The 14,298-nt window shown below is 52.1% G+C and overlaps 1 protein-coding gene across 2 annotated transcripts in view; it reads left to right on the top strand.

Annotated features, from left to right (window-relative positions):
* PIK3R6 (phosphoinositide-3-kinase regulatory subunit 6) overlaps positions 1-14,298 on the top strand; it is a 53,189-nt gene that overhangs the window by 13,308 nt on the left and 25,583 nt on the right. Inside the window, exons 3-8 of one of the 2 annotated variants that reach the window (XM_058559731.1) lie at positions 5,664-5,747; positions 6,339-6,430; positions 7,116-7,184; positions 8,029-8,161; positions 8,332-8,401; positions 9,424-9,607. In XM_058559731.1, the coding sequence (XP_058415714.1) occupies positions 5,664-5,747; positions 6,339-6,430; positions 7,116-7,184; positions 8,029-8,161; positions 8,332-8,401; positions 9,424-9,607 (632 nt within the window). Of the gene's footprint in view, positions 1-5,663; positions 5,748-6,338; positions 6,431-7,115; positions 7,185-8,028; positions 8,162-8,331; positions 8,402-9,423; positions 9,608-14,298 lie in introns of those variants that run through there. The other variant, XM_058559732.1, reaches the window with a different exon arrangement.

Genomic DNA, 14,298 nt, shown 5'->3' on the forward strand with positions numbered 1-14,298 from the left:
CAGAAATCTAGCTTCAGCTCTGACGGGGAGTTTTCCCATCAGGACCAGGACTGCAGTTGTCCTGGCTGTCTTCCCAAATCACACATGTTTTGGACTTTCCCAAAGCTTCCTGTGGCCCCTGGAGTCCTCTCATCCTAGAATTAAGAAGAGGGGCACCTGAAATATAAGATATTTATTTTGAGGGAAGCAAAAGAGCAATGTTTCAAGGGCAGCAAAGCTACTGATATTTTGCCATCCCTGCAAACACGGGCAAGATGGCAAACATTTTTAGAACAATCTGAGTCTTTATTCTGTATGGGGTAAGAGGGGATCAGGCATGGGATGGAAGAGGCGCGTGAGCCGTGTGACTCCGGCCAGTGGCCCGTCTGGGTGCTGAGCCCATGATTTCAACGAGCAGCCCAGATGCTGAGATGGAGCTGTCTGTACACCAAGGGATTCTCAGACAAGTCCTCACCCCTGCTTGGAAGGGCAGTCAGTGAGGTCCAAGTGGTCAGTGCGTGAGGACCCATGGGCTCCAGGAGGATGGACCCCAACTCAGGGGTCAAGGTCAGGGAAAGGTCACCCTCTGAAATGAAAACTAGTGAACACAACATGTACCGAATGACATTCACCTGTATAGAACTAACCTGCCCCGGGAGTTCCAAGTCTGAATTGGAACACACATAAACAAACCATTCTCCTCTCAATTGTATTATGGCTCACCTGGCATGAGGTAATGGGACCTGGGTTAGTGACTTTTTAAAAGGGAGTGGACCAGAAAGAGATCTGATTTAATTGGTTTGGGGTGAGATGTGCATTGGTATTTTTTAAAACTTTCCAGGTGATTCTAACGTGCAGCCAAGGTTGGCAACTAGGGGAAAGACAAACATCCTAAGGGGGGCTTGGGAGAGATTCAACTCTGTCTAGGATCACAGGGCAATGGACACCTGGCATTGCCAAGTCCCAGGACAGATTTGAATGGCTTGAAATTGAGGAGCACACCCTGAGCTATGGGGGTCCTACCATGGTCAGGACTCTGTCAGCCTTTCTTCTCCTTCCCTCCCAATTGTCTCTTTAGCTGTAATAACACCTACCCTGGTTTGAGAGCTGGGAACCTTTTCTCAGGCAACTTTATCAGAGGCATTTATTTCTGCATTCAGACCCCAGGCACACGTAGATAGACACATGCTCATAGTCTCACCTGGGTATACCCTCTGCTCTCTTTTCCAAGTGAGCAGGTGAATGGTCGCATGTACGAGTGCAGCTTTAGAGGAACAACATTTGACAAACAGAAAACTCTGTGGCCTTGTGTAAATCACCTCTCCCCTCTGAGCCTCATTTCCCCAACTATAAAACGGGAAGAGAGACTCTGAGTTCCCTTTGGGTCTGACCTTCTGTGATTGGAGGGGCAATATGAGGCCAGGGTAAAGGTTCTTGACCTAGAATATATGAAACAGGGAGAACAGTATTTGTCCTGACAAAGTCACAGGGCTCTGCTCAGAATCCAGTGAGATAATATATTAAAAAACACTTTGTGGGGGCCGGCCCGGTGGCGCAAGCGGTTGGGTGCGCGCGCTCCGCTGCGGCGGCCCAGGGTTCGCTGGTTCGGATCCCGGGCGCGCACCGACGCACTGCTTGGTGGGCCATGCTGTGGCGGCGTCCCATATAAAGTGGAGGAAGATGGGCACCGATGTTAGCCCAGGGCCGTCTTCCTCAGCAAAAAAAAAAAAAAAAAGAGGAGGATTGGCGGATGTTAGCTCAGGGCTGATCTCCTCACAAAAAAAAAAAAAACACTTTGTGTACCTGTGAGTCAGTCAGAGACTGTTAGCTGCTATAACCAATGACCCCAATGTCAGTGGATTAACACAGCAAATGCTTATTTCTCACTTACATCCCCATCCAGTCTGGGCTCCAAACATTCTTTTAGGGATGAGGCTTCTTCCTTTTCATGGTACCATCATCTTCAACACATATCTTCCAAGGTCACCATAGAATGGGAAGAGAGAGCATGGAGGATAGTGTGAAGAAGTATGGCCAAGCCTGAAAGTGACATACATCACTTCCACCACATTCCATTGGCCAGAACTCAGTCACATGACTCATATCAAACTGCAGGGGAGTCTGGGAAATGTAGTCTTCCCATCTACCTGCAAAAAAATGAACTGGTTTGGTGAACACATAACATAGGTGTTGCCACACCTATGTAAGACTCTCTGTGTGTATGCCTTTCGAGTGCTATTTAAATGTGAGATGTTAATAATAATATGGATACCTGATAGTAATATCCCACATGCCAGGATGGAGGGGCGATAATAATGAACTTCATTTATTTATTGGCTGTTCTGAGTCAAGAATGACGTTAGAAGTGCATATCATATATGAACAACCATGAGACACTTAAGGCACAAGAAATATCCTGTTTCTTCCTTTTGCTTAATCAAATAAAATTCAGCTTCAGGCTCTCATTTTCCAAGGTCAATACAAATTCCAATGTCATTCGCTTGGGATGCCTCCCCCCTCCTTGGGATCTTGTGAGAAGTCCAGGGCTTACAAAGTTTGGATGGTGGGGAAAGTCTGTGGTCTTCAGTCCACTGTGGCTGCAGCCCCCAGAACAGCTTGACCAGGCTTGTATGGTCCATAGGAAGAGAGGGGGCTTCTTTGGGGATGTTCTTGTGCTCTGGTGAAAGTGACCCAGGAGACTTTTGCTGTGGCACTCAAGGGCATAGAGTTTAGTGTGTAGCTGCCCTCATCTGAGATCTTTGCCACCACCGGTAAGCTATGTCCCAGCCAACCCGGTCTTCCTCATTCCCTGGGTCCCCATAACTCTTGTGCCCTCACGGTCTTGGGGAATCCAACCTCCTACCCTTGGATTGCCACTCTTCTCTTTAACTAAAAGCAGCAGCCTTCCTCCCCAAACCTTTTACACAATCCAGCTTGATTGTCCAATCAGATAGCCAGGGGTCTCAAACTCAAGGGGCAGGTAGAGGATGTAAACAAGTGAGACAAGGAGAGCGGGAACTGTGAAGGGCTGTAGTGGCTGTGCCCCACCTCAAGCGAGAAGCTGCTGGCCAGCCCCTGTCAATTGTCGCATGTGAGAAGAATGCATGCCCAGTGTCAACAGACTTGCAAGAGAATCCAGAAACCCAAACTTTTCTGCAAAATCTCCTGATTTGTAAGTGTTGGCAGCTAATGCAAATTTTTTTTCGAGACACTCTACAAGCCCAAACAAAACACATCTGCAAGCCAGATGCGGACCAAAGCTTGAGAGTTTGTTCCGGCTGCCCAGACTTTCGAAAACAAAGTTTATTTGGGGTTTTCTCCCGGGGCTACTGGCAACTTCTCTATTTTTCTCTGAAACATAAAAACTTAACTCCCTTTGCAAAGCAGGGGAAACTGGGGCTCGGAAGACAAAGGCTTGGCTGCCCTTCTAGTGAGCGGGCAGGGAGGAAATCACTGTTATCACAGTTTTAAGTCTTTGTGTGCAGTCCGCACAAAGTGAGAAAGAGAGAGAGAGGGAAGGAAGGGAGGGAAGGAGGGAGGCAGAAGGAAGGAAGGAGGGAGGAAGGGAGGGTGGGAGGGAAGGAAGGAGGGAGGCAGAAGGAAGGAAGGAGGGAGGGAGGGAAGAAAGGGAGGAAGGGAGGAAGGGAGGAAGGAAGGAAGACGTAACACCAATTAAGTTTTTAATAACTCACCCTGCATTAACTCGTTGAATCTTCATGCAAGGTGGAGACGGGTAGATGGAAGCACAGCCTGTGACCAGCCTCCACGCCAGGCTAAATGATCTCCTTGCCAGTTTGGAGAGATGCTGCTCTGCCCAGCAGAGCGGCCAGGTGGGCAAACGTGGGCTGTAACAGCCTGCCCACTCGCTGCCCGCTCGCAGCCTGGAGGAGACTCAGCATCAGGCCTTGACGTGGTCCGGGGGGACAAGTGAGAGGCACGAGGAAAGTGGGAGTTTCAGAGACGCCGAGTGGCCCCAGCAGACTTTGCACAGGCCCACACCAGAGCCATGGAGGGGCCAGTCTGAGCACAAGTGCACAGGGTGCCTTGGCCTAAATACATTTTGACTCCTGGACAGCAACCTGCTGATTTTTTTAATTTGTCATCTCTATCCTACCTACCTCCAAAGACAACTGAGACAATCGAGATATATGTTAAGTAGAACATAAATCAGGAGCACCAAAGAGGAGCATAGAAGAGAGGTTCCTGTTGCTTGAGATGAGCTGATTTTTGAGGCTGGGCCCCAATTTGGCTGTAAGTTTCCTGACAGCTAAGTCAAAAGCGGAACCCCTGAGGCATGTGGTTTTTATTGCCTGGCAATCAGAGAATGCACACTCGTGTAAAAAGACAAACTCTTGGTTGGAACTCATCATGAAGAAGAATTTATGGTGTGGAGAGTGTATCCAACACATCCTATGTTAGTCCGGATCCTCGAAAAAGCAGGTACCAAGACAGGATTAGACATGCAAGGCTTTGTGTGGGGAAACACCTGTGGGACAGAAAACGGAGAGGGAGCTGGTGAAGGCCAGGAGAGCCAGCTGTCAGATTGTGGTGCGAATCTGACTTGGGATGAAGGAGAAAGGGAAGGAGGGTTCGGTGGAAATGTCTTAGACTGACAGGTGATCAGTGGCCTTGACGCACGGCCTCGGCACAAAGTGATGGATTCCGCAGCACAGCAGCACGATGCCCCCGACCTCCGTCAGTTCACCCCCTGTAGTGGGACATCAGCGAGGTGCATTCTCACGGCTACCACATTTTCCAATGTCAATTACTTATTCTTGTACCATCTTCACGGTTTTGCTATGACAACGTACTACTGTTAAAGAAAGAATTATTCTGACACTTGTTGAAAACAGTAAGGAAGACTTTATTTAAAACTATTGCAATAGAGGAGCGAGATTGGGCTCAACCCCAAATAAGGCAAAGACAGCTGGGATTTACAGCCAACGAACAGAGTGAGAGGGCGAGTGCATGGAAAACGACTCAGAGGAGACATAAGTGTGGGGCTCTTGCTAACCTGACCTAACAGGATTCTTGCTAGAGGTGGTCAACGACTTAGACATCAAAGGTGGGGGCTGAAGAACTTGATCAGATATCAAGGGTGGGGGATTCTCTGTAAACTGACTTGGCAGGATTCTTGTTAAAACTGGGCTAGGCAGGCCAAAGACAGGACAGGGGCCAAGGTCTGGCCCTAATGGAAAAGCGGGCTCAGAGGAGCTTGCGTAAAGTTTGGTCAGGGATAGAGTTGTCACCTCCTGTCCTACTTTTTATCTGATTTGCGTCTTTAAATTAACTTTAAGTTTTAGCTTCATGTATCAGTTGAAGAACTAGATATATTGTTTTTTCTAATACACATTAGGATAAGTGCATGATTATTCAAATTTTAGGATCGTTTGTGTACCATCTAAAATTGTCTTGCCAACCACCAGTGGTATACATGCTGTACTTTGGGAAACGCTGGTTTTACAAAGAACACAGAAATGCTGACTGAAAGGCTGTATTCCAGTCTTGCTCAGTATGCTGGCTGCCAGCTCTAAGTTGATTACTTCCAGGCACCTGTTGAGGCTCGTAGAAGGTGCTAAAGACATTCTCAGGGAGAGTGGAGGTGGGAGCGAGGGTAAGGTCAGAGGGGCTGACCTCCAAAGCTCCTGGCCTCAAAGCCCCCCACCCCCACCCCTGCTGCCCAGATGTGGAGCTGGACCTTGAGCGGAGCGTGCAGGCTGTGCTCCGGGAGCTCAGCGCCCATGCCCCAGCCCTGCACAGCAACCAAGGTAAGAGCCAACAGGCAGGCTGTCTGCTCCCTCTGCTCCCCCCACCCCACCCCAGCCATCTCTGCCCACGTGCTCTCAGAAAGTGCCCCAGCCTGGAGCTCACGGGGTGAGGCGCTTCTAGCCAAGCCCCCTTTCTGCTGGAAATAGGACTTCTCTGTCCCCTGGCTCACCATCCCAGGGACTGGGGCAGAGTGCACTGGGCATCCTCTGCCCTCTTTCTTAACCGCCTTCCCCAACTCCCCTTGCAAACAAAATTCCGGGCTGCATGATTTCCATAAATGTGGCTCGGGGTGCTGACCTGCAAACGATGCTGCTGCATAAGCCATACACACACACCCATCCCCACTAGTGTCTACCTCCCCTCCTTTCTGCCCTGGGAATTCGCTGTCCACAAAGGGCGGCAGATCAGAACTGCCCCACACGTAAGAAGCCCACCCCTGTGCACCTGGAGCCAAGCCCGGCTGAGAGGTCAGACCTGTGGATGGTCCGTCACCGCCTAGGGCTCCAGGGCTCAGGGTCCTGCTCCGAGGGGTCTCCTCTAAGAGCCCCTGCCCCGCCTGGCTGTGCGGGCTCCCCTTTCTCCCGGCCCAGGTATGTGGAGGTGGTCCCTGCACAAGAAGGTCGAGCGAGATCCCAGCAGGAGTCCTGCGCTGGTGCGCATTCTGCTCAGGGAACTGGAGAAGGTGGGTTCTCGTGCTTCGGGGAGGCAGGCGGGGTGAGAGGAAGAGAGGCCGATCCCGCTGGGGACTCAGTCCCATCAGCGCTGCGCCCCCCAAACTTTGGTCATTTGTGGACCGCCTGCAGGATTTTTACCATATTTCTCTCCCTCCCGTACTTTTCTATAAGCAATATTTTCTTTACGTTGACTCCCGTTGTTTGACTTGAGGTAACATATTTTGAAAAGAAACTCTATAACATGGCCATAAATGGAAAACCCATATGACTTGCAGAAACGGAAAACACCTATAAACATAAATGCATAACTATTAAAAATGGTCGAAATTATCCTTGTACCACCTAAAATTATCCTCCACGCCACCCCACGCTCTGCGTGCGACTGTTTGGGAAATGCTGCACTCAAGAGATCCTCCAAGTTGGGGACGTGCTTGTCACTTTGCTGCCAGCTCCTGCCCCAGTCGATGCTGCTCCTCCCCCACAGAGTTCCCTGCACCCCTCTCCCACACCCTCACAGCCCGGCTCCCACACCTGTGCGCCTCCCCACCCCTCTACCACTCTACCAAGGCAGACAGTGTCTCTTTTCCACTCCCCTTTTCATAGTGGAACTTACACCCCATCTCATCCTGCTAGGATGTGGCAAGCACCCCCGGCCCCAGCCCAGTAACTGTCGTGTGATCTCCTGTCTTCCAGGCAGAAAGCCAGGAACTCCGGCACGTCATCATTCCCTTGCTGCACACTCTAATGTACGTGCTCACCAAGGTGAGCTGGGGCTGAGGGCCAGCGTGGTCGTGGTGACCCACGAGCGACTGGGCTGGACACTGTCCTCTCCCTCGTGGACGCCCACTCTCCGTCAAGGCGAGCCTAGAAGAACTCTTGGATTGCCTTCCCCAAACTGGCTCCTCTGCACTAGCTGTGCCCTCCCCCAAACACAAAAACAGTGAAGTTGGGGAGACAATGAGGAAGGTCGAGCAGTGTGCAGAATGAGGTCCTCAGGTTTGCTCAGATGTGCAGTGGGAGCCATCGTTGATTCCTGCACAGAGAGGGGACATGACACAAGGAAAATGTCTTGAGAAGAGTAAGCAGGAGCTGTGCGTAGCCGCAGAGCGGGGGACAGTGATGATGCAGACAAGCGGCGGCAAGAGCAATTCTGGGGTTGCTGGAAGCCACGGTCAGGATAGGGCTGGGCTCCGGCCCAGGCAGAGGGCTTGGGAGAAGGGGAGCCTTCGGGGCACTCTGGGGTATCTCACACCCGCGGGATGCCAGGAGGGGCAAAGCAGGCTCTAGACGTGACTCCCACGTTGTGAGCCTGGAGAAGTGCAGAAATGAGCTGCCCCCGCAGAGCAGAAGGGTTGGGAGGGAGTTGATCTGCTGGCGGGACAGGATGAGATGACTTTCCATCTTGGTAAGTTTGAGTGGGGGTCAAAGAGGAGGTCTTACAGATGCTGGGCGAAGAGGCTGAAGGTGTAGATTTGGGAGAGAAATGTGGGTCCAGGTCTGGCTGTCAGGCCCGCCTTCCTCTTCTCCCACCCCACTCCACCCCACCCCACCCAGGACCCTCCATGACCTAGGGCTCTGGGCACCCCAACTCCCCCCTCTCACTCAGGCCACGGGCATCGCAGAGGAGCTCTACCGGAGAACCTACGCCTTTTGCATGAGGTTACTGACCCTGCCCGCCCCCTACTGCACGGTCGCCTTGGACTGCGCTATAAGGCTGAAAACAGAGACGGCCGTCCCAGGTGAGAGCTGTGGGGGCTCGTCTCCCATGCTGCAACCCCAGCTCCGCCCAAGGGCTTGCCTTTGTCTCCAGGGTTCCGGGGAGCTCAAAACCTCCAGCACCTCCTGTGGGAAAGTGGGGAATGGAGGTCAGAGAGTCGGGGCTGGCTGGCTGAAGTGGTCTGCTTTGCAGGGACGCTGTACCAAAGGCTGGTCATTGCCGAACAGAACTTGCCGAGCGAACTGTACCCCTACCAGGAGAGGTGAGTGGCCGCAGACAGGGTGCTGCCCCTGCCCCCTCCAGGTGTTGGGCCGGGGGACTGCTCACTGACAGGAGGCTGGACTGAGAGGAGCCCCAGCAGGCTTCCCATCCACGACATTTGTCCAACAGTGGACGGGGCGTGTCCCTCTCTGGAGTCACTGCAAGCAGGATCCGTCTTTCTTCCTGTGCTGGATTCAGAGCTGTCCTGCTCTCATGCAGAGGGTGCACGTGACCACTGGGCCATCCTGGACTTCCGTTGTTCCATCCTGCCCTTGACCATGATGCAGCACCAACCAGCCAGGCCGCCAGAGGCAGCTCCAGAATATCTATAGTGGAGGGGGTTCAGGTCACAATCACCCCATGAAATCTGGGGGCTTTCACCTCTGGGCGCCCAGCCCTTTAGATAAGATGGAGGAAATGTCCACTGTTCATGTTGGGAAGAGGGGCTGATGGTGTTGGGGGTGCATGGCCTCCTCCGCTGCAGGTACCTCTGCTGACCTGGAACTGAAAGGTGTTCATGGAGGCTCTGTGTTCATGGAGGGACAGGGAGGTGAAGGGGTCCAGAGGAATCAGCCTTGGAGAGGTTGGCATGACACAGTTGAACAAGGAGGAAAAGGTGGATGAGGTTGGTTTTCTGGTGTGATAGGGGTGATGAGAGAAGATGGGACGCACTAAGGGTTCAGAGCTCCAGTGTGGGCAGGAAGGATTTAGAGTCCCTCCTAGAGGGCAATGTGGTCAATGGGCCACGACGCTGAGAGAGGGAGCAGGATTTAGGTTGGAATTTACCTAGACGTGAGACCAGAGGGACCAGCCGCCTCTCTAGAAGAGCCACAGCTGCTTTTATTTGCCACAGTCGCCACCACTCCCTATTGTAGTCTTGTCTAGAGACTTTTGAATTTGAGGCTCCTGTTTTTGAAGAACTAAATAACTTGGGGGGCTGCAAGGCTCTGAGGGTGCCCCTGCAGTGGCTCTTCTCCCAGTAGTCATTCTCATCAGTCCCTCTCCCCCCATCTCTGTCCTCAGAGTGTTCCTCTTTGTGGATCCTGAGCTGGTATCTCCCTCCGTGTGTAGTGCCCTGCTGCTGGAGATCCAGGCGGCCCAAGAGCAGCAGACGCCAGAGGCCTGCATGCGCCACGTGGTCTCCCATGCCCTGCAGGCAGCTCTGGGGGAGGCCTGCCACACAGGTGCTCTGCAAAGGAAGCTGCAGGTAATTGCCCCACCCTGGGCCCAGTTGGTTCCAGCCCAGGGCCCTGCATGCCCAGGCCGATGCTCACTCCACTCATCTTCCCCCTTCTCCTGTTTCCATATCACCTTTTCCCCCTAAATCAGAAATGAATACACGTCCATTAAGGAAAATCTGAAAAAAATGCAGATAAGCCAAAAAAGAAAATAAAAATCACTCACACCCCTCTACCCAGATATGTTAGCAATTAACATTGTGGTATATTTCCTTAGTAATAATGACAAGGATGATCCATGTTATCGACGTTAACAATGATAACTGACAATGATAACTGTTTATTGAATGTCCGTTGTGTTCCAGGCACTCTGTTAAGCACCTTACATGTATCCATCTAAAAATTCTCACCACAACATTGTGAAATCAAAACTAAGGCACAGAGAAGCTGATAACCTACAGGTGGTCACACAGACACAAAGTGACTATGCCATGATTGGAACTCAGATCTGACTTCAAGCCTGTGTTCAATCACCTCCCAGCCCCACTCCCCAGCCACTCCTTTTTAACAAACTCATATGACACCCCGCTTATGATTTTATACACTGTATGGATATATGCATATATATCATCTTTATTTTTCCCTTGCCATTGGAATCACACCACATGGAAATCTTTTCCTTAGAAAATATGTACTTCTAATGGTTGCACAATATTCTCTCTTGTGAATTTGCTGTTATCTATTTAAATAGTCCTCTGTTCCTGTTGTGGGTGTGTAGTTTGTTTCCAACACTTACCCACTTATTTCCTAGCTTTTCTCTCTGGCTCAGCCTCGACCCTTGTCCACAGCCAAGACTCCAGCGGGTTGGAGAGTCTCTGGCCGAGGGTTGCACCAGGTGCTGGGTTTCTGGGTGGGGGAGGATGCCGCCTGGGGCGGAGTGTGGCACTGTCGGAGGTGACCTCTTTGCAGGCAAAGCTCCTGTCCTCCAGGAATGCTGGACGGGATGATGGCTAAGGCACCGCGCTACCCCACTCAGGGCTGCGGTGCTGCCGCTGCAGGAGGGGGCAGGCGCCAGAAGGGAGGGTGCCCTCGAAGGGTTAGCTCTCCCCTGCCTGTCCTGCCCAGGAAGTGAGTCAGTCTTTTCGGCAGCCCATGTCTCAGACCCTGCTTGCCGATCAAAACGCCAGGGATGCGTCCCTCTCCCTCCTGGCCTCTTCCATCTGGAATCATCTGCACTCTGAGCCTACGTCTTGCATCCTTCCTTTGATGGGTGTCTTTTATGTAACGCTAGGTCCCTCCTTAAACCATGTCAATTGTTTTCTATCATTCCTTTCCTCTAAAAGTGCCCTGCACACCTTTAGAATACCTCCCACTCCTTTGTGGTTGCCCACCTGTCGAGGGACCTTGACCCACCCCCAGCCCCCGCCGTCCCGGACGTCTGTCCTTCTACAACTCCCCCTTTGGGGAGTTCACAGCACACAGCCGCATCGCGGAGGAAAGCCCCCCTACTCGTACCTAAGCCCCATCTTGGTTTTAGTACAGACACCTATGGCCCCTAATGTGGGTACGGTCCCCTCTCCCCGCAATGGCCGTGGCTCTTGGGCCGGTGGGGAGGGAGGAGCTTTCCTGTCCACAGTTTATCTGTCGTCCCAGCAGCCCTCACCACCCTGCCAGCGGCCCTGGTGATTGTTTCTGGCTCAGAAGTGCCATTTTGACATAACCAAGTGAAACGTGCAAGAACACTGATTTTTGTTTCTCAGTGATGTGGGGAATAGACGGCCCCAAGCCTCACCCCAGCCCGAGCTGGAGGCAGCTGGGGTTCAGGGGTGGGCTTAGGAACGAGGCTAGGCTGGGTCTGAGGGTGTCAGGAATGGGATAGGATCGGGAGGCACCAGGTCAGGAATGGGGTGTAATTAACCAGTGTTTTACATACACTGGAATTAACGAGTTTGTTACATACACTGTTTTGCAATAGAAAAAAGAAGTGCTGAAAGTAAAAGCTGTATTTTTTAGGCAGAGTCACAGTGTTATGCCCCCTGTCGCTTTATCCAGAGCCCACTGCTCTGAGTCCCCATTTTGTGTATGGAGAATTGGGGGAGGGGCCGAGGAAGAGCAGGGAGAGACTATAGGGAATGCATCATTGATCTTCAGTTAGAGACCCTGGGAAGCTTAGAATTAAGGGGTCCTCAACGGTCCCCTGGCATCCGTCCTCCCCACTGGGTGCTGGGGTTCCTAGACATTGGCCTGGCTTGAGGCTCTCCAGAGCATGTCAACCGCCACTCCCCACCCACCTGAGACCCCCAGCCTCCTTATCTGGAATTCTTTCTCTCGAGGCAGCTTTAGAGATGCCATCCCAGTCATACCTGCTGGCTCGAGGACAAGTGGGGCCTGGGAGAGGTGGCTCAGTCAGTCACCGTCCGGCCGGCAGGCCTTACCTGACTGCCAGCCCATGTCCTGTCTGCTGAGAGCCTGGTCTAAGGCCCAGGTGGGGAGTAGACTGGTCTCCCCACATGTCGAGACCAGCTGACGAGATCTTGAGAGGTCAGCTTGGGACAACCCGTCTCTCTGCCCCTCTGCTAGAGGTGGGTGTCTCCGGGTAGGGCTGCCCCGTGTGGGGTCAGGGGAGGCTTCTTTGTGAAGCTTTGAAGCCAGGGACTTCCAGAGGGACATGGGAACAAGGCCAAGGAAGGAGCCTGGAGACACAGCTCTGAGAGTCAGCTCTCAGTGGGTTGGCAGCGGGACTGCAAACCAGCCACAGCTTCTCAGGGTCTAATTTTCCTCATTTCTTCATTCTACTGAGTTCCAGAAAGAGCTCGCCCACAGCTGATCCTGTAGGAAGCTCTGGAGCTGAGCCGGCCTTTCAGAGTTGTCCCAAATTAGGGTGAGGGCCAGGCCTTTACACCTCCACATCTACTAGTTATTGGATGTGGACTGTCCTCAGGAAGGCAGTATGACCTTAGAGAGGTGGATGTCTTCAGCTGAGGGCAATTTTGGAGAGAGACTCAGCTGAGAGCTGCCAGCTGCCAATGCTCCCAGCAGCAGGGCTAATGAGAGCCTCAGTCCTGAAAGTGGGAATCTGGGTAGCCACCACGGCCTCTACCACACCATCTCACTCAGAGTCCAAGCCAAAGTCATTACAGTGGCCTGTAAGACCCTCATGACCTCCCCCCACCACCTCATTTCCATCACTGATCCATCTCATGCACTCTCCCTCTCTTTCTCTCTGCTCCAGCTACACAGGCCTCCTTATTGTTCTTCAGACATGCAAGATGTTTATACCCCAGGACCTTTGCACTTACTGTTCCCTATGCTTGGAATGTTCTCTCAGATATCCACATGGCTCAATCTTTCACTTCCTTTAGGTTTGTACTCTAAAGTCACCTGTCAGTGAGGCTTCCCTGACCATACTCTCTAAAATTTCAGCCCCTCCCAAAAATCACACATCTTCCTGCTCTGCTTTATTTTCTCTTCAGCACGTATTATTTATCATCCTATAAATTTTACTTATCTTGTTATCTGCCCCCCCCCACCGACACACACACAGATACACTAGAATATAAGCTCCACAGGGACAGGAATTTTGGTCTGTTTTGTTCACTGTTGTACCCCAGCACCTAGAACAGTGCCTGGCACATCGTAGGCGCTGGATACATATTTAGTTAATTAATTTATAAAATGAAGCAAGAAGAGATGGTCCCAGTGGCCCCTTCCAACTCCGATCCCACATCCCTCTAATTGCTTTTGTTCATTCAGTTGATGGCTCAGCAAATATTTACTGGAGCCCTAGCTGGTCAGAATGACCCACTCTCCCTCAGCCCAGGAAGATAAGACACTGCTCAGCAGAGCCCTAGCGCAGAAGAGAGAGGAGAGCAAGCCTGTTGCACCCGCCCATGTCACTTGCGTGGGCCCTGGCTCTCCAGTTGGGGGATGGGATCAGTTGGTGGCGGGTGGGGGTGAGGGAAGACAGCCAGAGAACGTGATCTGGGGCAGTTCTTCCCAGGGTGTCAGAGCCGTGCCGCTGGAGGCAGGAGGCTGCGGTGCTGGAGCACCGGACGGCACAGTGAGAAACTCTTTCAAACCCTGCTTCCCTTAGAGAAAAAGGCTCGGCTTAGTGCTTTACCCCAAACCTCTATAACACTTGCTGATCTCCCTTTCTAGAAAGAGAAAGCAAGCTTCCAGCTCTAGAGCCTTGGCAGCCACGGCACCTGGCTAGAACTGAATAACAGTGCTTTGTGGTCATTATATTCATCTTAGTTATTTTCTATTTATGACAACTGACACTAGCCTTTTAATTTAGAGTAGCAATATAAAATTTCCTTTTGAAATAATTTTGAACCAAAAGAGTGAGCTGATTTAAGGAAAAATAATGAGTAAATAACAATATAGGTGGTAGCTCAAGGTGGTATAGGAATGACAGAAGTTTAGGAAATATTCGACAAATATGTATCAAGCCCCCAGTATGTGCCATGAGATGTTCTAGGTGCTGGGGATGCCGCTGTGAACAAAACAGACACAGCGCCTGCGTTCCTGGAGTGTACATCCTCGTGGGGGCAGGACATTGACCCAAGTGCTTGGGGACGCTCCAAGGAGGGTGGCGCCAGCGGCCGTCCCTGCCCCTCTGGGTTCCGACGTTGTAGGGCACCAGGGTGTGCGGGGCAGAGGGGACCCCCAGTCGCAGGCGGCATCGGGCGACAGCTGCGGCCGGGCAGGAGCGGGGCCT

Source organism: Diceros bicornis, chromosome 18, assembly GCF_020826845.1.
Source record: "Diceros bicornis minor isolate mBicDic1 chromosome 18, mDicBic1.mat.cur, whole genome shotgun sequence".
NCBI lineage: Eukaryota > Metazoa > Chordata > Mammalia > Perissodactyla > Rhinocerotidae > Diceros > Diceros bicornis.